Genomic DNA, 21,119 nt, shown 5'->3' with positions numbered 1-21,119 from the left:
TAAATTACCTATTTGTACACTGTGATTTTTGGTACAGTGCAGCTTTTTAATTGCATTCTTGTGGTGTGGATCATTTGTTTAAAAATGTTATATATGCTGTTTGTATGCATGATAATTTACTTGCTGGATTCAACTGTCAGGAACGCCCAAACCACCTCCAACCCATAGTGGTTATTTTGCAATTGGACAAGAAGATCTAGCTTTAATGTCAAGGGATCACAATGTTTTATCTTTGCAGGAATATGGGGGGGCAAGTTTTCCACCAAACTGTCTTTTATTGTATTATGGGTATTTTGTACATGCAATTTATACATGTTATTTGCTTCCACACCTTTACACAGGTTAAAGGGCTATCAGATTTAGTAAAAACAAACTTAGAGAAGGGGATTCAAGGAGATGAGCCTGATTTGCAGAAGAGAAGGAATGCATTTGGATCAAACACTTATCCTCGAAAAAAAGGGAGGAGTTTTTGGGTAAACCTCATTATGAATAAGATATTTCTTAACTCATTTTTTTTTTTTTTTATCAGTGGAATTACCTTTCTTTTTGAAGAAGAGAATATCAGCTATTTTTTTTTACTGTTTCTCGTAGATGTTTCTTTGGGAAGCTTGGCAAGACCTCACATTAATCATTTTGATGGTAGCTGCAGTGGCCTCTTTGGTACTGGGTATAAAGACTGAGGTGAGCTTGGACTGGGAACATAAAATAGGTTATGCTTCTGGGTTTTGTGTTGCAGGTCTCAGGGAGGGTCTTAAGCATTAATTTCAGCAACGTTTAGGCCCCGCTTGGATAGTGAGATGAGATGAGATAGTTTTAGTTTTAGTTGAATAAAATATTATTTTTTAATATTATTATTGTTTTGGGATTTGAAAAAGTTGAATTGTTTATTATATTTTGTATGGGAATTTGGGAAAGTTGTAATGATGAGATGAGATAAAACGAAACTGTTTCTCTCTGAATGGCAATGCACAATAGTTTCTGATCCTTTAGCTTTCTAGATTTCATGGAGTCTTCTTCTTTTCTTATCCCCCAAGTTAGGTAGGGGCACTTTGGATAATATTATCTTACAAAAAAAGTTATATGATAAAAGCAGAGTTAGCTATGAATTTGTCAACTTAGTAAACAATAGAAATCCTTGTGCTATGTATGTATAATGTGTCTAAGACATTAAATTTCGACGTTGTCCTTCACCATGCATCTGAGTTTAGAACTTTTGAAGGTTGTAGATCATAATTATGCATGGCATAGAGAGTTGTAAACCGTAGAAAATAAACAGCAATGTTTATTTCTCTGTTTGTGTGTGCCTCTGATGACCAAATAGAGTTTCTCACCAGAATTCATTTCTTATCTCCGAGGAATCAACAAAACTGGGCATTGGTTATCTGTGGTAGGCTTTCATTGAAGCTAAGAGTTTTTAGTCGTTTGTTGGAGAAGGGGTTTCGATGTTATGTATATTGTAAAGAAGGAGAGGACTTGTTTGAGTTGTAACACTGGGAAAAGTAATTGAAGCGTGGCTGGTGCTCTGCTTCAAATGGAGACCTGTTGTGAATATTTGAAAAAAATCTTAGGTGGGTAACTTTCGATACATAGCCTTTTATTGGAGGTACACAACATTAGTGGAGTATACTGTATGGTGGTAGTCACAAAGGTCTCATTATCATCTTGGGAAAAGATGGACATGGGTGGCTATGGTTCACACTAGAGCTATGAAGGGTCTTGGATTTTTTTAGGCTTGTTTTGGTGATGGGGTGGCTATTGTTCACACTCAAACTTCAAAGCCTGGAGGATGATTCCCTTGTGCTTAGTGCGGTGCATTTAACAGAAACATAATTTTAGAACCTTTGAGGATGGTGAGAGACGGTGTTGGAGTTTATAGCCATTATGCTCGAATATCGTCATAGTTGAATGGTTGCTGACAGATTTGTCAAATTTATTTTTTGATGAGTAACATTGCTCATTTTTTAGCTTTTTAGCTTTTATGTGCTTTTGTTCTTCTTTATTCATAAAAAAATGTGCTTTCGTTCCTCTTCATCTTTAGTTAGCAGGGTGTATGTCTCTCATATACTTTCTGTGTGCACGGGTTTGTGCCCCTCTATGCCATTAAACAGATTGACATATTTACAAAAAAAGAATTTTCTAAACTGAGTTCAGCAAGTAATGCAGAAGCCACTGAAGATGTGAGTGTATAGTTATAGATTTAGGTTGCAATCTTCTTGTCACAAGAGTCTTGAAAAGTCAATATAAATTCATACAAAAATTTGTATATGTAGATATGAATAGGTGCACATGTACATTTACATTTATAGAAATTTTTGAGAGATCAAGAGAAAGAGATGGTTCCTAAGTTTTAGGTGGGATGTCATTGTGCATGAGATTTTGTTTTGACCATGAGAGGTGTGGAAGCAGAAAAGTATTGCTGAAAGCTATCCTGCCTGTCTGCTTTTATTCTATATTCCCCCTGTACACATGGGTTTGGCCTCTTTGCTATTTTTAGTATGTATGGTTCTAGGAAAGTATGAATAGATCATGGTTCATTTTTACAGCTTCTCGATGGTTTTCTCTGTTGTGCTTTTGATCGCTGTTTGTTCGTGAGATGCACTTTGGTTTTATTTTCTTGCAGATTTGCTTTTATTTTCCCTTATAGCCTTGTGTGCTTAGACTGGATTTCTCTTATCAAATATTTGAGACATGTATCTTTAGTCATTTCAAGAATACATTGTTTTTCGTTTTTCTGTTATAGGGTATCAAGGAAGGGTGGTATGATGGTGGGAGTATTGCTTTTGCGGTTATTCTTGTCATTGTTGTTACAGGTATGGAACTGAAATTTTCATTTAAAGTACTAATTTTCTTGAAGTTTTGTTCCATTTTCAGTAGATAACTATTGCATGTTGGATTGATGCACCTGTATTTTACTTTGAACTTTAAGGTTGCTCAATAGTGGGTTTTTATTCTTGTTTATTGTTTTTAGACACTTCTTTCTTCTGGACATTTTCTTGGGGTAGACATGTGAACAAGTGAGCTTGGAAGTGTAGTAATTATCTTTGGATTCGTGGGTTTAAGATAAAATTACAGCTGTGAAAAGAACTACCCCCATGTCGTGCTTGGAGCTTTATTCTTTCTATTTCCTTTTTAAACGTGTTGGCCAAAAAAACTGGTCAATATTTAAGAAGTACTTGTTGAAAATTTTAGTCACCTGCTCGTGGATAATTTATTTAAGAGCTTTGTTTTTTATGGCAGTTTATAAAATTTCCTGTGTCTATGCTTGCTCCGTTTATAATTTCTGGATTAAAAACTCTTAGTCTGAATGTCTTGTCCCTATAGATTAAGTTTTTCAATTTGGTCTGTTTCACTCAGTTGTTTTAGGTTTCATCTCTTGTATACCATCTTGTGTACTTGGGCTTTGCCTATCTTTAATAATACATCTTTGATTACTTATAAAAAAAAAATTCTCTATGAATCTTGGGCATGTTTGGTAACTGTATTTTGGATTTGGTTTCTATTGTATTTTTAATCAGTTAGCGTTATTAAGTGTAGCCCATTGTCCACCCTTAGGGGTTGGCCCAAGTGGTAAAGGCCTTGGTCTTGGTGGTATGCTGTCTCTAGGTCTAAGTTTCGAATACTCTTCGGTGCAAACAATTTCTAGAGGCCATCGGATTGGGGGAACTTCCCTTTGAATTTCCTGAGGTGCCCTTGTGGAAAACTCTCTATCAAAGTGCCTGTCGGGACTTTGTTCTCGGACACCCGGTGCCAATAAAAAAATAATAGTAAGTGTAGCCAATTGTCCTCAGATATGCAGTAAAATCTTGTCAGAAAAAGTTAAATGAAAAAGACCCACAGGGGTGCAATAACACTCGCTATCTTGCTGCACGGGGGGATGCCCCCTTCCCTCCCTGTTACAAGGGATCATCCCTCTCCCGTGCTGGGGTAACGCTGAGGATCACTCTCTCTGCGCCCACTTTGCCTGGAGTGAGTGGTGGAGGGCTGGATGTCCCCTGCAGGCTGCAAACCACATTTTTAATTCTCGGGATTGGTTTCGAAAGTTGTTCTAAACAAATTTTATAACCCTTGCTTACAAAAGTCCTTTGTAGAGATTGGTTACCCAACATTACCTTTAATTCCAACCTTCTTGTTATATATCATTTCTTTATTCTCTACAATGTGGAGGGATTTAAGAGTTATGTCATAGCGGCTGCCTCTAACCTTTACACTCACTTCATAGTATTTTAGTTTTTGGCCCTTTATTTATAAATTATTTCTTCCACAGCTGTAAGTGATTACAAACAATCTCTTCAGTTCCAAAATTTAAATGAGGAGAAGCGAAATATCCATTTGGAGGTATATATATATTTTTTGGCTTTATGTGTCTATGCATTTCTTTTTTCATTTATACTTTTCTTCATTCTCTTTTTTTTTTTTTTACAAGTAAGAAGTAATTTTATTAGAAACGATGTATAGGTGAAAGCCTATGTACACAAGAAGGACACAAAAAGAAAGCACCTAAATACATTCTAAGAAACAGAAAGCGACAACAGAAAATCATGAGCAGATGCTTCGTTAATCACTTAAATAGAAAGCCAAAGCAATAAAGAGTGCACAAAAAAGTTTCAGATTTGCTCCAAAGTAAACTCCTTATCATTAAAACACCATTCATTCATTTCCATCCAAAATGCACCACATAATGCAAAAGGAACCATCTTCCAAGCTGAATCCGTGAAGCCCGTTTCAACACGCAAGAAGATCAACCACTCTAAAAGACATCACCTAAGCCAAACCGTTCCTACAAAAAATGCCATCCCACAAAGCCCTTGCCACCTCAAAATGCAAAAGTAAATGATCCACAGTTTCCCCATGTTTCTTAGACATGAAACACCAATCCATAATCCAATGTCAAAAGTTTCCCAAGAGAGTCAGTCCATATGAAAAAAGCAACTTTGGAAGACACGTGAGACCTCCAAATATACTTTCAAGGAAAAGGAGGACTATTCTGAAAAGTCAACAGCTTATAATACGATTGAACAGTGAACTGTTTACACCCCTTGAACTTCCACAACATCCTATCCCCATCATTACCACCGAGCCTCAAAAAGTATAAAAGGCTGCAGAAACCTGAAACTTCATCAATTTCCCAATCCTGAATAGCACTAGTGAAGCAAACATCCCACATAGGGGAGCCAATAGAACGAACAAGCAGATGAGATACATAAGCATACCGATCAGAAGCTAACCGAAAAATAGCCAGAAAAACTCTATCGAGGGCTTGATCACCACACCAAATGTAAAAAAAAAAAAAAAAAAAAAAAAAAAAAACGGATCCTAGATCCCTCTCCAACAGCATAACTAACATTGCTAGCAAAACTCTCCCAACCCTTTCTAATGAGCTTCCAAAGACCCACACCATAAGCCCCCTCGTATTTCATTAGAACACACACCCCCCCCTAAGCACTTCCATATTTCTGACCCCTTTCCAAAGCAGTTCCCTTTCCAATTGATATCTCCATAACTACTTCCTCAATAAACCCTTATTAAAGATCCTCAAATTACAAATCCCAAACCTCCAACCGAAATAGGAGAACAAACATTATTTCAACTAATAAGATGGATTTTAGTTTCCTCTCGCATTCGACTCCACAAGAATGCACGAAATAACTTCTCAATCTAGTTGGCCACCCCTGTAGGCAATGGAACAACATAGAAAGTAGGTGGGAGATTGGAAAGGCTACTCTTAACTAAAGTAGTTTTGCTCCCTTTAGGTAAATGTAACTGCTTTCAACCAGCTAGTCTTTTCTACTTTCTCAACAACCCCATCTCATATAACATTAGCCTTAAAAGGTGCCCCCAACAGAAGGCCTAAATATTGTAAAGGTAAAGAAGCAACTTTACAACCCAACAAACTTGCTAAACTATTGATGTTGCGCACCACCCACACCAAAACTATCTTTGACTTCCCAAGATTCACCTTAAGATCCGAGACAGCTTCAAAACAAAATAACACAACCTTTAAGGCTTGAATTTGACCACGATCCGCATCATAGAAAATAAGAGTGTCATCTGCAAAAAGAAGATAAGAGGTTGATAGACCCATTATTAGGATTACCCCCCCCCCCCCCCCCCCCCCCCCCCCCCCCCCCCCCCCCCCCCCCCCCTCCCCCCAACCCCCCCCACACATACACACACACACAGAGCGGCCTCTACCATCCAACCCAATGCCTCCATGATAATGACAAAAAGGAAAGGGGATAAAGGATCCTCTTGTCTCAAACCACGAGAGCTATGGAAAAAAGAGTAATTCTACATACAATTGGGAAGTGCGTAAACACCGCGTAATCGCTTTGAAAAATAATGGGATCCACTATTAAAAAATTAATTTTTTTGATGTGGGTCCTATATTTTATTCACTTTTTTCAAAGCGATTACACGACGGTTGCACAATTCACGGTTGCAAATATCTTTTCTCATAGAAAAAACCAGCAGGGTTACCATTAATCAACACCGAAAACAAGGCAATAGAAACACAATGCCTAATCCACCACCTTTCACCAAAACCGCATCTCCCAAGCATGAAGAGAAGGAAATCCCAATTCATGTGATCATATGCTTTTTCCATATCAAGCTTACAAAGAACACCCAGCACACCCTCCCTTATACGACTATCTATACATTCATTAGCAATAAGTACCGAATCAACTATTTCTCTCCCCCGAACAAAGGCATTTTGGATCTTAGAGATAATTTGCTCCATCACCTTACTTGTACGATTAGCAAGTACTTTCAAAATTATCTTGTAAACCCCACTCACAAGACTAATAGGACTAAAATCTTTTTAACTCTGAAGCCTCACGTTTCTTAGGAATCAGAGCAATGAAAGCAACATTTAGTGATTTTCAAACTTTTTACAGGAAAAGAACTCTTGAAAACCCCGCATCACATCTTCTTTCAAAGTAAAAACCCGCATTTAGGCTACGTTTGGGTAGTGAGAATACCTGAGAAGTGTTGAGAATGTTTGTGAATAGTAGTGAAAAAGTAGTAAAAAAGTAATAATAGAATAATGAATAGTAGGTAAAAAGTAATGAATAGTAAAAAAGTAGGTGAAAAGTAATAATAAAGTAAAGAATAGTAGTGAGAGTACTTGAGGTACTCTTGGTACCCAAACGTTGCCTTAGTGATTTTTCTTTCAGGATTTATATTTGAAGGTTCAACTTTATAGGTTATTAGAGGTGGCAGAAGAATTGAGATATCGATATATGACATTGTCGTTGGTGATGTGATACCTCTCAACATCGGTGATCAGGTACGTGTCTCTTTTGTTCTTCAATGTTTATATTACAATTGTGCTTTAGAGTTTTAGTTGAGTTGACTTAGTCAAAATCTTTCCGTAGGTCCCTGCTGATGGAGTATTAATTTCTGGTCATTCTCTCGCAGTTGATGAATCAAGTATGACTGGAGAGAGCAAGATTGTGAGCATTCATACCCATCTTATAGATTCAATTTGTACTTTATTATTTCTTTCTTCGTTTAAGATTTATTTTTTATGCAGGTTCACAAGGATTCTAAGGATCCTTTTCTAATGTCTGGCTGCAAAATTGCAGATGGTAGTGGCACCATGTTGGTAAAATAACATTTTCTTAGCTCTTTTCTTTTCTTTGCCTATTACTACTATTATCTTCTACTTGTGGTTTTAATCTTTATAAACAATATTTAAAATCACAACAAGCTTCTTTTGCTATGTTATGTTAGATAACCTAGTATCTATTAGTACCACAAAAAAGATAGTTTACTATGAAACATTGATGCAATCCCCATATTAAGAATTTTCTGGGAAAATGTAGAGTTGTTTTTATTACTTTTTATTTTCTACATGCATTTTTCTGGAAAGCATACATATACATCATGCTTACACATGGATGGACCTCTTTTTATATCTCTATATTTTTATGTACGATTTTTTTTACTTCCTTGAAAACAACTTCCCTGTTATTTTAAAGTCAAATATCTATTTTTTTTTTTAAAACAGTAAACAAAATTTTATTGAGAATAGGAACCCAAGTACATAGGACTTAAATATTTGTGGTTTAATACTTGTATTTGAAACCCTTTTCAGCTTGTCATTCCCCTATCTTCTAGCAACTTGCTCTGTTGCCTTCTCATGTTAAATCTTCCTTTTCTTAGGTAACTAGTGTTGGGATCAATACTGAATGGGGATTGCTGATGGCTAGTATTTCAGAAGACACTGGTGAAGAGACGCCATTACAGGTCTTCTATTTATCATCATTTTTCATAGAATGTCATCCCTTGCATGTTATGTTTACTTGCGAAGGAATTTTTATAGGTACGCCTAAATGGGGTTGCGACTTTCATTGGTATGGTTGGACTTTCAGTGGCTGTCTCTGTCTTGGTTGTCCTTTTGGTCAGGTAACTCAAATATTGGGAACTGATCTCTCTCTCTCTCTCTCTCTCTCTCTCTCTCTCTCTCGCGTTGATACTGATATGTTGTGGATGACCTCATAAATTTAAATTATTCAGATATTTTACTGGCCATACCAAAGACACCTATGGAAATAAACAGTTTCAAGCTGGCACAACAAAACTTGGGGATGCAATAGATGGTGCCATCAAAATTGTTACTGTTGCAGTATGTTTTTTTTTCTTCCTTTTTTAGTATTTGTGTATCGATATATTTTATTATTGTGTAGAGAAATTTATTGATCTACGACATTTTCAAATGTTAGGTCACCATCGTAGTAGTTGCAGTGCCTGAAGGGCTTCCATTAGCCGTTACCCTAACGTAAGTTTGCCTTGCCTTATATATTAATTCGTTGATAGGGTTCTTGATGTTCTTCATATATGTGTCACCTGACTCATTTGGGATTTGTGCTCATATTTTAGGGGGCAACATGTTTTCCCTAATTGTTGTTATTTTTGTTAGGCTTTCCTTCATGCCAATCCTGCTCTTTCTTTTTATCTATCTAATTTCCCTTGGTCCTTGTAATGCCGTACTTAAGATATATAACAGATTGGTAATGCCAACATCACCATTTTCTTCTTGGCTCATGCAGCTGAGATAGTCTGTATACTTTCCCATCAACTAGCAGCAGTGTGCTCAGAAATGATTTATTTGCATATATTAAAATATATTTTTTCATTGTTTATTTTTCTATTTCCCTATATTTAGTGGCTGACTGATTGTTTTTTTGTGACCATGATACAGCCTTGCCTACTCTATGAGAAAAATGATGGCAGATAAAGCCTTGGTATGTAATGACAATTTTACTTCCTTTGTGCTTACAATAGATCTTAAACCAAGACCCCGAGACTCGCGCGCGTTCACACGTTGGGTGGTTGTAAAATATATATTTTCATAACAGTAGGCATGTTGCAGGTACGAAGGCTTTCAGCATGTGAGACCATGGGTTCTGCCACGACTATTTGCAGTGATAAGACTGGAACCTTAACTTTGAATCAGGTGAATTATTAAGCAGTTCCTTGTTTTAGTCTTTGCTGTTCAGAAGTGCCTTTTGGTTGTAGGTTGTTTTGGTTGATGATTAATTATAGATTTTTGAGAGTGCACTTCCGTTGAAATATCAAAATGAACATGTCCAGGTCTTATATACTTCGAGACATTAAGCATCTTAGACATTTCTTAAATACTAATCCAAAAAAGAAAGTGTTATAATTTTCTGTTGGGTTGGTGTGGTGGTAGGAAACTACTGTTTCCAGCCAGAAGTTTGGGACAAAAGTTTGCCTTGATTTTTTTCCCCCATACCCTCTAGGAGAGAGTTTTTTTTTTTTTTTTTTTTTCCTTTTTAATTGGGAGATTTTCTTTTATTAGATGACAGTGGTTGAGGCTTATGTTGGAGAGAAAAAAGTTGATTCTCCGGAGAACAAGTCAGAGTTATCTCCCTTGGTATCCTCTTTACTTCTTGAAGGCATTGCACAAAACACAAATGGCAGTGTGTATGTGCCCGAGGTATTTTCTTTTTCATAGTGAATAATTCCACTAAAGCTAAAATAGTAAAGCTGTCCACAGTATTGTAATGCTCTCGCTGGTCCCCTGCAGGGTGATGGAGATGTCGAGGTTTCTGGATCACCAACAGAAAAGGCCATTCTTTCTTGGGGACTCAAGGTTAATATCTTCATACCATTTTCACTTTGAAGTAAATTTATTTTTGAAGACTAATAAAGTGACGGGTATGTCACTTGATGACTGCGTACGATTGTTTCTGTTTCTCTCATTTTCCATATTTCATGGAATTATGTTCTGTTCTTCCACATAGTTGGGTGTTTCCTATTTTATACTTTCTGTGTATTTGGGAGTGCCCCTTTACGCTTTGAATAAGATTGCCTTACTGATCAAAAAATTAAATTGACTGGTGTCATTCTTGACAGTTGGGGATGAATTTTGAGGCCATCAGATATGAATCTTCAGTTATTCACGTCTTCCCCTTCAACTCGGAGAAAAAACGTGGTGGTGTTGCACTAAAACTGGTAATGTGATGCATTTGTGTATGGCCATGATAGTACTCAATGGTTGGAAAGACTGGAATATTTTTGTTGGGCTATTATTTTTTAAAAGAAATGAGTAGTCTTAAGTGATTACCTCGAGAAGTTGAGGTTATGTTGTTGAGAAAGTCATGACAGCAACTGTATCAAATATAACTCATACGTCTTCTATTTTCAGATCTCATTATTGTTAGAACTGCACAAAACATGCACTGCATGTATTACTGTGTGGGTGATGGCGTATGGTAGTTATTAGAGAATATACAGATACAGGCTCCAATCAATTGGCAAGTGGGAGAAAGAATCCCATGAATTGAATATAGTTGGTCTTGCATCATGATCTTGGATTGTTGATTAGGCATTACTAACAAAAGGAACGAATAGAAGATTAATTTGAACGCACATCTTGGGAAGTTAATGTTTGTTTGGTTATGCAACTATGTGCACGTGTGCTTGTATCTGTTTGCAGGTAGGGGAATGTCAACAGAACAAGAGTTCCTTTGCATTCTTTCTTGTTTTTTCTATAACTCACTTATAGACCAGTGTCATTCTCTTGGGCATCATATATTTATAATTGATATCAAGAGATATAAACTCAGATACGGTGGATAAATATGGAATCCCGACTCTCTTAGCTTTTAGAGAAGGTAAAATCTGTTATTAATATTAATAATGCGAGATTCCCAATTTTAGAAAAAGGACTAGGTCTTGGTGGGAGGGCATAGAAAACAATGAAAAGATTGTTGACGAGAGCTGTCCTAGAGAATAGGGATATATGCTTCGCTAATGATACTTTTAAATTGTTTAGTTTGGTCATCATGCTCCTATAAGATTAAGTTTGTTTCTTGTTGACTAATTTCATACTTCAAGTGGGCTCCTTTATCTTACACATAGGCGATGCTCTTGTATATGTCCCGTATACTTGGGCTCTTGCCTACTCTTATAATCAATAAGATTTTGTTCACCGATAAAAAAAAAAAAAAATTGTTGACTGGCACTTGACTAGATGACAAATATCCTTGAAATTTCTTGTTTCGCACCTCCAAAACAAAATTTGGATATCAGTAAATGAAAGCAGTGTCATTAGAGAAACTTATCCAAAAAGAAAAAGAAAAAAGAAATAGCAGTGTCATTAGCAAAAGTAATACAACTCAATAATACTAAATTTGTTTGATGCATGCCTTGTTACCAAAACCTAGGAGATTATAATAAACAATTGGGTTATGAAGTATGTCAATAGAGGAGACTTGAAGGCTTTACTAATGCTGGATAAGAAATGTATCATGGAGGATTCAGAGTCTCTGTCCTCATACATCTCGAGGTTCTGCTTCATGAATGGATTTCTTCAATTGAACCTGCAAAATTACATACTTTGTACAAAACAAATTTTTGTGTTAGGTAATCCATTTATTATTTAGTAAAAGGTCTACATATACTGTGTTTTGGATCTAGGAAATGTTATTACATGTGAATCGTCGTCATTTCCTTCAGTGTATTTACTTCTATATAAAAAAAAAAATCTATTTCTGATATTTGCAGCCCGATGGTCAAGTTCATATTCACTGGAAAGGGGCTGCTGAAATAGTTTTAGCATCATGCACACGGTGTATTGATGCAACTGGTCAGCTGGTAGCAATGGATGAAGACAAGGTTTGAGAGCTAATTGCCTTTCAAGTACAGTTTCTATTGTAGTACTCAACTGGGTTATCTCTGTCATTTCGCCTTATTTCTTTTTCCCTTTTCCCTTTTCCACCCAGGGTATCATTTGGATGGGTTGTAATGTCTAATCTTAAAAGAAATATTGTTAAGAACTTTACCTAAGAGAACAATTTGCTTACTTAGGTATTTTGCATGTTGCGGCTATAACTTTGTTGTTTTAGTGATATTTAATTTGGTTTGCAGGTGAATTTTTTTAAGAAAGCTATTGAAAATATGGCTACTGGTAGCTTGCGTTGTGTTGCCATTGCATATAGATCCTGTGAGTCGGAAGAGGTTCCATCCGATGAAGAGCATTGGTCATTACCTGAGAATGATCTTGTATTGCTGGCTATTGTAGGTATCAAGGTAAAAAATTTCGTGGAAACTAAATTTAGAAATACATTGCTGGAGCTGTATTGTCTATGTTTAGTGGCAGCTGCTAGATTGTGACATCATTTCTATAATTGTCTTGGTTACATTTTTTTTCTAAAATTTATGCCTGTGTTTCTGTTCATCTTTAAATTTTGGTTTTATACTTTGGCTATGTATATGGCCGAGATCAGCCCCTATTTTGCCTGCCCATTGTGTGGATGCTGGTGAATTTATAGGGCTGGGCTGGGGTGAAACTAGACCTCCACTTTTAGCAGGGACGGGGGATCAGGTGCGGTGATAGTTCATCTGAATAGTGCTGGTATCACACTAGGTGTTTATGGAGGAATGAATAAAAGTTGGCATTATTGGCATGTATGGGGAATGTATTGGAGATACAGACATGCCATAGTGCTGTAATGCTCTCTTGCATGTTTTGCACTCTGCTTCAGGAGACCTGTTAAAATATCTTCCATAAACTTCTTATCTGAAGTTATTTCAACTCTTGCCCAAATGTAATACATTTCAATAGTTGGATGCATTGCTTCATTGTAGTGCTCTTAATCACAAATTTCAACAACAATTTTGACTCTTTTAAGGCTTTCTATAAAAGGGGTTGTCTTTGGGGCATCATTTGAAATTTTGAAGATTTTACTCTAAAATCACCTTTGAAAGTTATTCATTTCTTAGTTTTTATTACTCATGTAGACAATGCAATGCAGGATCCTTGTCGTCCCGGTGTCAAAGATGCCGTGCAACTATGCCAAAATGCTGGTGTTAAGGTACTTTTTGTGTTAATATTTTAGTTTCTTGTAATGTTGAGAACCTGTTTCTGCAATTGTTTTATTGTCATATACTTCTTCAATGCATAGCAATGGCATTTTACTTCTGCTATTAATGTTCTATTGTCATTTGGGTTCCTAGTGTTCTTCAAAAATGCTTGTGTGCTAGTTTCCTTGTGTGTTGCTTGCTCGTTAAATCTTTATTTATTTTTTGGGTAAGCAAGCAAGTTTATTCCTCTGTAAAGAAACTGTGCAATAAATTAGATAGTGCCCACAACGTACAACCTGATAACACTAATAGGAGGGTATTGGCCTCCTACACCACTACCAAAACCCCAGAGAACCCCCCTTGAAATCGGCAACATGTGTGACTACTCACAGTTACAGCTATATGATGGCATTACTTTACAGCTTCAATTTGTACCTGCAATGGGACTGAAGTCTACTTATCCTTGGACCAATATTTACATTTACAGCTTGAATTATAATTCAGAGATATGTAAAACATGTAGAAGACGTGCACTATGTCTGTATACCTACTACATATGTATGGGTATCGTCTCTGATGTTTTCTGTAGTACTGCATATAGTGTCTTATATGTATGTCATCTCTAACGTTATATAATAATATGGTTAAAATTCTGGTCTAAGCATTGCTGCTGTGGCAAATAGGTAAAACTATTGCTAGTTTTATCAACCAAGGGGATTTTTTGCTTCCTTCTTTAAAGATTTTCCATGTTTGGTATTTGGTCACTGTGTTGATCATGGTGGTATTCTGTTTGATTAATTTTTTTTGCAACCGTGATGCAAATGAGTGAGTATCCATTTTTTTCTGACCTATAGGTGCGGATGGTCACTGGTGACAATCTTCAAACTGCAAAAGCAATTGCTTTGGAAGCTGGAATACTGGGTTCGGCTGTAGATGCTACGACTGAGCCAAATCCAAATATAATTGAAGGAAGGGCATTTCGTGCCTTATCAGATACACAAAGAGAAGAGATTGCAGATAAGATATCTGTATGATCTGCTCCCTTTGTGTAATTTTCCGTTTGCATTTGTGTGTGTACTTTCCACTAATTACATTATTGTGGCCAAACTGATAGAAATATTATATTTTTGTCCAATATGTAGGTGATGGGGCGGTCTTCTCCCAATGACAAGCTTTTGCTTGTGCAAGCATTGAGAAAGAAAGGGCATGTTGTTGCTGTAACTGGGGATGGCACTAATGATGCCCCTGCTCTGCATGAGGTTTATAAGCATTTTTTGTTTCTTCCTTCTCGTCTTTTTTTTAATGGAGTCTTAAATTTGTCCGCATCCTTCTGTATGGTTGTTCCTACTACTAGTAGTATTGTCCATAAAGTTAACATTTGAGTGGTGAAGTCTTTTAACAAATTTATTTGATTATATATATGTGGATGTTGTGATGAATCCACTTAAATGGTTGCCAATCCTGAATATGCCTTGCTTAAATGTGCATTTTCTTTGTTGAGCAAGAGAAGGGTTGGTTGCCTTGCCTGTAAACTTTTGAAATTTATTAAACAAAAAATCCTCCTTTCATTTTCTAGAACATAATTTTTTATTTTCTTGGTCTTGATTGATATTTTATTATTTTGGAGTTCAGGCAGACATCGGCCTTGCAATGGGTATTGCAGGTACAGAGGTTGCGAAGGAGAGCTCAGATATCATCATCTTGGATGACAATTTTGCTTCTGTCGTGAAGGTTAGTCTTGTCTTATAAGTGCTCTCTTTTTTTGGGCAAGTGATTTTTCTTTTTTCAGTTTGTGTTTGTGATAATTGATTTTGCTTCGAAGTATTTTCGTCTAATTGATCTATAAGATTCTATGATATTTGCTGTTATTAGACAAAATTGACTAGAACTGGGACCCACTAACTCATGAGCTTGTCTTTAAAATTATCCTGGCCGCAATATATCCATTTCAAGTTCTTAATTCAAAAGAGAAATGTTTAATATTTTTTTCTACTATATGTAGGTTGTCAGATGGGGCCGATCTGTATATGCAAATATTCAAAAATTCATTCAGTTCCAACTTACAGTGAATGTAGCAGCTCTTATTATAAATGTTGTGGCAGCGGTTTCCTCTGGTGAAGTACCACTGAATGCTGTGCAGGTTTCTGCTCTCTCTCTCTCTCGCTCTCTCTCTCTCTCTCTGTGCTCCATACTGATGTCTTGAGAGTCCTCTCTCTTGTTATAGCTTCTCTGGGTCAATCTTATCATGGATACTCTTGGAGCTCTAGCATTGGCTACGGAACCACCAACTGATCACCTGATGCACAGGCCACCAGTTGGTCGAAGGTAATAATTTACCCTGTATTTTATTCCAATTACCTGTCATGGGAAAGTATTTTGAAGTTGCAATGTCATTTAATTTATGTTCTTGTTCATTTCAGAGGAAGTTCATAAATTACTTTTTAATGGTGGATCAAAGTTCTCTCTTGTATGCTTTCTGTATACTTGGGTTATACCTTTTGGATGGCATGATTCTGAAATGAATACGTTTTTATTCAATCTTGAACTACTTGTTTAAAAAAGAAAGGTAGATTAAAATTATTTGGTGGCCTGGTGAACTAAAAGCTTTTCACGACCAACCTGGAATCTTCCTTCTATTCTTTCTTTTCTTTCATAACGTTGTTCAGAGCCTTTTAAATTTTTGAGCTCTTCTTTGAACATAAATAAATTGGTTATTGTTTATTTACTTCTTTGATGGTTTGGCGACCATACTGATTTATTATGCGTTTCCCAGAGAACCTCTTATAACAAATATTATGTGGAGGAACTTGCTCATACAGGTACATGCTTTTTCTTGTTTCTTTTGTCTCCAGTACTTCATTAGCATTGCAATTCATTTCTCTCATGTTAATAAATTTTGGTAAATTGCAGGCTCTATACCAAGTGATTGTCCTGCTTGTTCTCCATTTCCAAGGTAGGAGTTTACTGAATTTGGAGCAATACAGCAGCGATCGTGCCAACAAAGTGAAGAATACTTTAATATTCAATTCCTTTGTCCTTTGTCAGGTAACTTTTAACTTGCAAAAATAATTTGAAAAGAAATCTAAATAATTTAAGCTTCTCTTTCTTCAACTTTTAATGTCTTAACTACTTTTTTGGTACTCATTTATTCTATTAAGACAACTTTGCTGGAAGGTCCTATAACTAGGTATTCGAGGTCTGCAATCTAGATTTTATCATGTACAATATGCAGTTTTGACCCGCATGACTTCCTCAAGGAATTGATTTGACATTTTGTAGAAGTGAGATGAAATGGTTTCGTTCTGACTTTATTTTACCAATGAAAAAAAAAATTATATAACTCACTAGGTGTAGCTTTTCATCATGCAATTCCTTTCTTATTCTGTGTTTATCTCCATCCTTGTCTCTCGGTTTTGATAAGCTAGAAGTTAGAAATTAGTGGCCACGACTACGTGTTTTGGCAGAACGTGTACAGGACTTTGAAAGCTCTGTAGGGTATATGAAGGCACAGTTCTGCTGCTGACTCAAATCACAATCCAACTGAGCATTTATCAATTCACTTGGTCCATGAAATCATCTCAACTATTTTTCATTATTATTGCTGCTAGTTTTCCATTATGCAATTTATTTGTGTCCACAAAGTTCAACAGCCAAGCTGATCTCACTCCCATGTTTAGTTAGGGCTGTAAATGAACCAGTTTGTTCAATAGCCCGCTCGGTACTCGCTCGGTTAAACTCGAATCGAACTCGACTTGTGAAAAAAAAGAAGCTCATTTGTGAAAACAGATATCCGCTCGATTTGTAAAGGACACATAACTGACAAAACTCGACTCAACTAAGGCTCGTTAAGGTCCGCTCGTTTATGCTCGAGTCGACTCGTTAGCTCGACTTGATTAAAACTCATTCATATATTGATAAATATATACATACACCTATGTGTGTATATATATATATATACATATATATATGTATTAGCTAATAATATAAGCATACCAATTTTATAATTAAATATATAATATGTCTAATTACTTGTATCTATATAGTGAATATACTTCATAGGTATATTTTATAATTTGTATAATAATTAGTCGATAAAATTTAATAATTTAATATACTAGTATGTGAGAACCATTTATGAAATAGATATATACTATCATATTAAGTGTATTTATTAATAATATATGTAGGTATATAATATATATATTGTTATTTTGGATAAATATCAACTAGTTAGATATTAATTATTTATAAATTTTTAAAATTTTTATAACTCAATAGAGATTCTACTTGTTAGTTGTATAAATTCAATATTAAATCTTTTATTTTTTTATTTATTTAATTTATTAATTATTCAATCTAATTCAAAAAATTAACAATTCGAGCTCGAGCTGAGCTCGCGACTCGAACTCGTTTGTGAGACGAGCTCGAGTTCGAGCTCAAGTTGAGAGTTTAGTTTACCGAGTCGAGCTCGAACAAAGAATAAAAAAAATCTCGAGCTCGATTATTTTGAGTCGAGCCGAGCTCGGCAAACCAAAGAGCGGCTCGGCTCAGCTTAGCTCGATTACAGCCCTATGTTTAGTAAATTGCTATATTATGACGGTTATGTGCTAAAGATTAAGCATGTGAATGATCTGATTGGTCCAACTGCAGGTTTTTAATGAATTTAATGCTCGGAAGCCAGATGAACCGAATATATTTAAAGGAATTACTAAAAACTCTCTTTTCATGGGGATAGTGGGACTAACCATTGTGCTTCAGGTGAGACTCATATAGGCTTTGATTTACTTTTTTTCACTTTGTTATTTTGCCTGGACTAAGCATCTCTTGCTTTTGTTAAGGTTATTATCATCGAGTTTCTTGGGAAGTTTACCACGACAATAAGGTTGAATTGGTCGCAATGGCTGATCTCTGTCATCATTGGGTTTATGAGGTGGGTTGGTAATGATATGAAAGTTCTTATATTTGGTGGTACTTCCAAGATGTTTTTGAGCATCTTGCATCTCAACCCTGTTTAGTAGGGGGAATCTCTCCATCAAAGTGTTTTTTCTTTTTTCTTTTTTCCTTTGACGACCATTAGCAGACTTGGAAGGCTTACGTCAACTACTTTGAAAAGACTCGTCCGTGTGAAAACCACAGGCTTCTATCTTTATATGTTAATGAGTTTATCGTCCCTTTATAACAAACGTCTCTCTCTCTCTCTGCATTCAGTTGGCCCCTGGCTGTCATCGGGAAACTGATACCCGTTCCAGAAACTCCCCTTAGTAAGTTGTTCCCAAGATTCCAGCGACGACGAAGAACTCAAAGTGAGAAAGTGGAACTATTTATCATCTTAATGGGGTGCATTCAAACTGTTATGGCGTTTTAGATTTGGTTAATTTTTGTATTTCTTGTCTTACAGGTTAGTGTTAGTCGATAGAAGGCTTGAAGAGTTACAGCAGTAGCATCGGCATCAGCCTTCTTATAGATACTGCGTATTTGCTTCCCTGCAGTTAGTTGTATTGCTTAAATAAAGCTCGTCTCTTTACATGGTGAGACTTTTTGGGACTAGTGGATTTCATACACGGGAATTGATTTTAATGGAATTCTGCTACTACAAAGGATGTTTATCTTTTTTTCGGATTGCTTTAGTGTCAAAACCGCATGGTTGTCTCGGTTGGCATTTAGTTGATCGGGAGTGTACTGTTTTGATTGTAAATTCACGTCGCTTCCTCTCTCGAACGTTTTCCCTATGCTATTTGCATTCCCCGCCCCCCCCCCCCCCCCCCCCCCCCCCCCCCCCCCCTCTGTCTCTCTCTCTCTCTTGTAGACACAATGCCCTATGCCAAAACCATCACATAGACCAGGTGAGAATAGCTGGGGTTGAAGACCTAAGGGGTAAAAGAGGCGTGGGGTCAGTTAATGCTTTTGGGAATTTTTAGACAAAAGACAATCTCATTTATAAGTTTTTGATGAAATAGACACGGGGAATGGTGCATGGCCTTGTCAACAGTAGAAGCGTATCTGTCAATTAGATATATGTACCGGCGACTTAAGGTCCTTTTGAACACCTTCACATGGCACCATGTCTTCCTTCCATCTTCTCTTTTTTCAACCAATTGCATTAGGCTGAAAAACATTGCTTTGTTTCTTTAATTTCCAAATTGATGGACTAGAAATAGTGTTTGTACCTTCGCTCTTTCACCATCTTCTAAGCTTCTCTCTATGTAAACTTTTGTCATCCTTAAGAGTGGGAAAAAGTCTAGCTCATTAGAGTACGTTTCAATTCTCTTTTCTCACTTATAATGGACCAGTTTTACGAATAAAACCTTTTTTTATTAGTGCAATACTATAAAACATTGCACTTTTTGTTTTTGTTTTTGCCAGCACTTCTAAAATTCTCTATGCCCTAAATCTCGTTACATGCCATCAATCGCTTTATTCAGAAAAGAAAAAACAAGCACACAAGAACGCAAAAGTAAAACACACGGGTTTGCCAACCTAAGTTGCCACAAGCCATTAAAAGCTCTAATAGTTATTTCACATGTATCTCTCACAGGTTGATCCCTCTTGAGGGCTACTTTCGATTCCAAATCTATCTCAATTTATCATTATTACTTTTTTAAATTTCAGCATAAAATATAATAGACAATTCAACTTTTTCAAATTTCAAAATAATAATAATATTAAAAAATAATATTCTAACGATATTTTATCATTTCAACTAAACTTAGTTCAACATTCAAAACGCAGCCTAAAGGAATATGCAGTTCACACTCAGGCAATCTATCTCCCCAAAGATGCTATTCCTGATGGATTCCAACTTGTAGAGAACATCAAGATATACACAGAGCTGTGCTATTTGTCATGTTGTTTAATTTTATGACTCAAATAATAAGATGTGGGCGAAAATTATTGTCTAATTCTTGTACATTGTCACATGTAGAGTTCTACTACAGTTTAGGCGTTCGGGTGAATTTTTATTTTGTTTTGGGACCTTGATGCTTTGTCAGGCGGTATTATTGGTCCATCAATAAAGTTATGGATTAATTATAGAGTGGTGGAATGAATAGTAGCTTATCTATACCAAAACACTTAGAATCATGCTAGAGCTCCTGTTGGGGGCTCCCCGTTGGGACTACCGCTGGAGCTCTAATATGTATTTGTATGTGTTTTTTTTAAATTATTTTTTATATAGATTTTTTTTAATAATTTATAATATTATTAAAAAATATTTCTTTAAACACGAAATCAAATAAAAAATCATAATTAAAGAAGTGTTTTTTATGATGTTTTAAATTTATTTTATTTTTAAAAAATATTCAAAATTATTAAAAAAATCTATATAAAAAATAACTTAAAAAAAACACATCAAAACATGTGAAAACACATGCTATAACTCCAGCGGGAGCTGTAGCATCGTCCAAACACTTATCAAATATGTTGGTTTGACCTGATCGTTGTTGACAAATGAAAAAAGGACGCCTGTACGGAGGAGAGCGTCCATGTCAAATGCCGTCACAATGAAACATTTCTTGTCATGATGGGGCGGAAATTAAAGCAAGTGACGCGCAATATATTTCAGCCTGGTTGGCTTAGCCTGTTCTTGCGTAAGCTAAAATCCACAGACGCAATCTGCCAATATATATCGTGGTCAACGTTCGACGGAAGTCAAATATATTTACGTAGACAATTTTGTTTTTAAAAGAAATCAGTGTTTAATTAAATAGTATTTGCTATTTTTTAGCTCGTAATTATAAATATATCTAGATATATATATATAAATATTTTTGTATATATGTTTATAT

At 36.0% G+C, this 21,119-nt stretch overlaps 1 protein-coding gene across 3 annotated transcripts in view; it reads left to right on the top strand.

Annotated features, from left to right (window-relative positions):
* Positions 1 to 19,049, top strand: part of LOC121262370 (calcium-transporting ATPase 8, plasma membrane-type-like) — a 33,723-nt gene extending 14,674 nt beyond the window's left edge. For all 3 annotated transcript variants that reach the window (XM_041164822.1, XM_041164823.1, XM_041164824.1), the window contains 31 exons: positions 141 to 250; positions 342 to 473; positions 592 to 681; positions 2,741 to 2,810; positions 4,265 to 4,335; positions 7,205 to 7,288; positions 7,377 to 7,454; positions 7,535 to 7,606; positions 8,167 to 8,250; positions 8,327 to 8,409; positions 8,521 to 8,629; positions 8,727 to 8,782; positions 9,206 to 9,248; positions 9,377 to 9,460; positions 9,827 to 9,964; positions 10,055 to 10,120; positions 10,384 to 10,482; positions 12,037 to 12,147; positions 12,400 to 12,561; positions 13,287 to 13,346; positions 14,190 to 14,363; positions 14,478 to 14,594; positions 14,968 to 15,066; positions 15,338 to 15,475; positions 15,560 to 15,660; positions 16,109 to 16,154; positions 16,246 to 16,380; positions 17,986 to 18,093; positions 18,174 to 18,265; positions 18,544 to 18,638; positions 18,734 to 19,049. In XM_041164822.1, coding sequence (XP_041020756.1) covers positions 141 to 250; positions 342 to 473; positions 592 to 681; positions 2,741 to 2,810; positions 4,265 to 4,335; positions 7,205 to 7,288; positions 7,377 to 7,454; positions 7,535 to 7,606; positions 8,167 to 8,250; positions 8,327 to 8,409; positions 8,521 to 8,629; positions 8,727 to 8,782; positions 9,206 to 9,248; positions 9,377 to 9,460; positions 9,827 to 9,964; positions 10,055 to 10,120; positions 10,384 to 10,482; positions 12,037 to 12,147; positions 12,400 to 12,561; positions 13,287 to 13,346; positions 14,190 to 14,363; positions 14,478 to 14,594; positions 14,968 to 15,066; positions 15,338 to 15,475; positions 15,560 to 15,660; positions 16,109 to 16,154; positions 16,246 to 16,380; positions 17,986 to 18,093; positions 18,174 to 18,265; positions 18,544 to 18,638; positions 18,734 to 18,738 — 2,912 coding nt within the window. In that variant the 3' untranslated portion in view covers positions 18,739 to 19,049. The remainder of the gene's footprint in view (positions 1 to 140; positions 251 to 341; positions 474 to 591; positions 682 to 2,740; positions 2,811 to 4,264; positions 4,336 to 7,204; positions 7,289 to 7,376; positions 7,455 to 7,534; positions 7,607 to 8,166; positions 8,251 to 8,326; positions 8,410 to 8,520; positions 8,630 to 8,726; positions 8,783 to 9,205; positions 9,249 to 9,376; positions 9,461 to 9,826; positions 9,965 to 10,054; positions 10,121 to 10,383; positions 10,483 to 12,036; positions 12,148 to 12,399; positions 12,562 to 13,286; positions 13,347 to 14,189; positions 14,364 to 14,477; positions 14,595 to 14,967; positions 15,067 to 15,337; positions 15,476 to 15,559; positions 15,661 to 16,108; positions 16,155 to 16,245; positions 16,381 to 17,985; positions 18,094 to 18,173; positions 18,266 to 18,543; positions 18,639 to 18,733) is intronic.
* The last annotated feature ends 2,070 nt before the right edge of the window (positions 19,050 to 21,119 follow it).

The sequence above is a fragment of the Juglans microcarpa x Juglans regia genome, chromosome 4S (genome assembly GCF_004785595.1).
Source record: "Juglans microcarpa x Juglans regia isolate MS1-56 chromosome 4S, Jm3101_v1.0, whole genome shotgun sequence".
Classification (NCBI taxonomy): Eukaryota; Viridiplantae; Streptophyta; class Magnoliopsida; order Fagales; family Juglandaceae; genus Juglans; species Juglans microcarpa x Juglans regia.
Note: the sequence above shows the minus strand (reverse complement) of the source record. Positions and strands in the feature narration are given on the sequence as shown.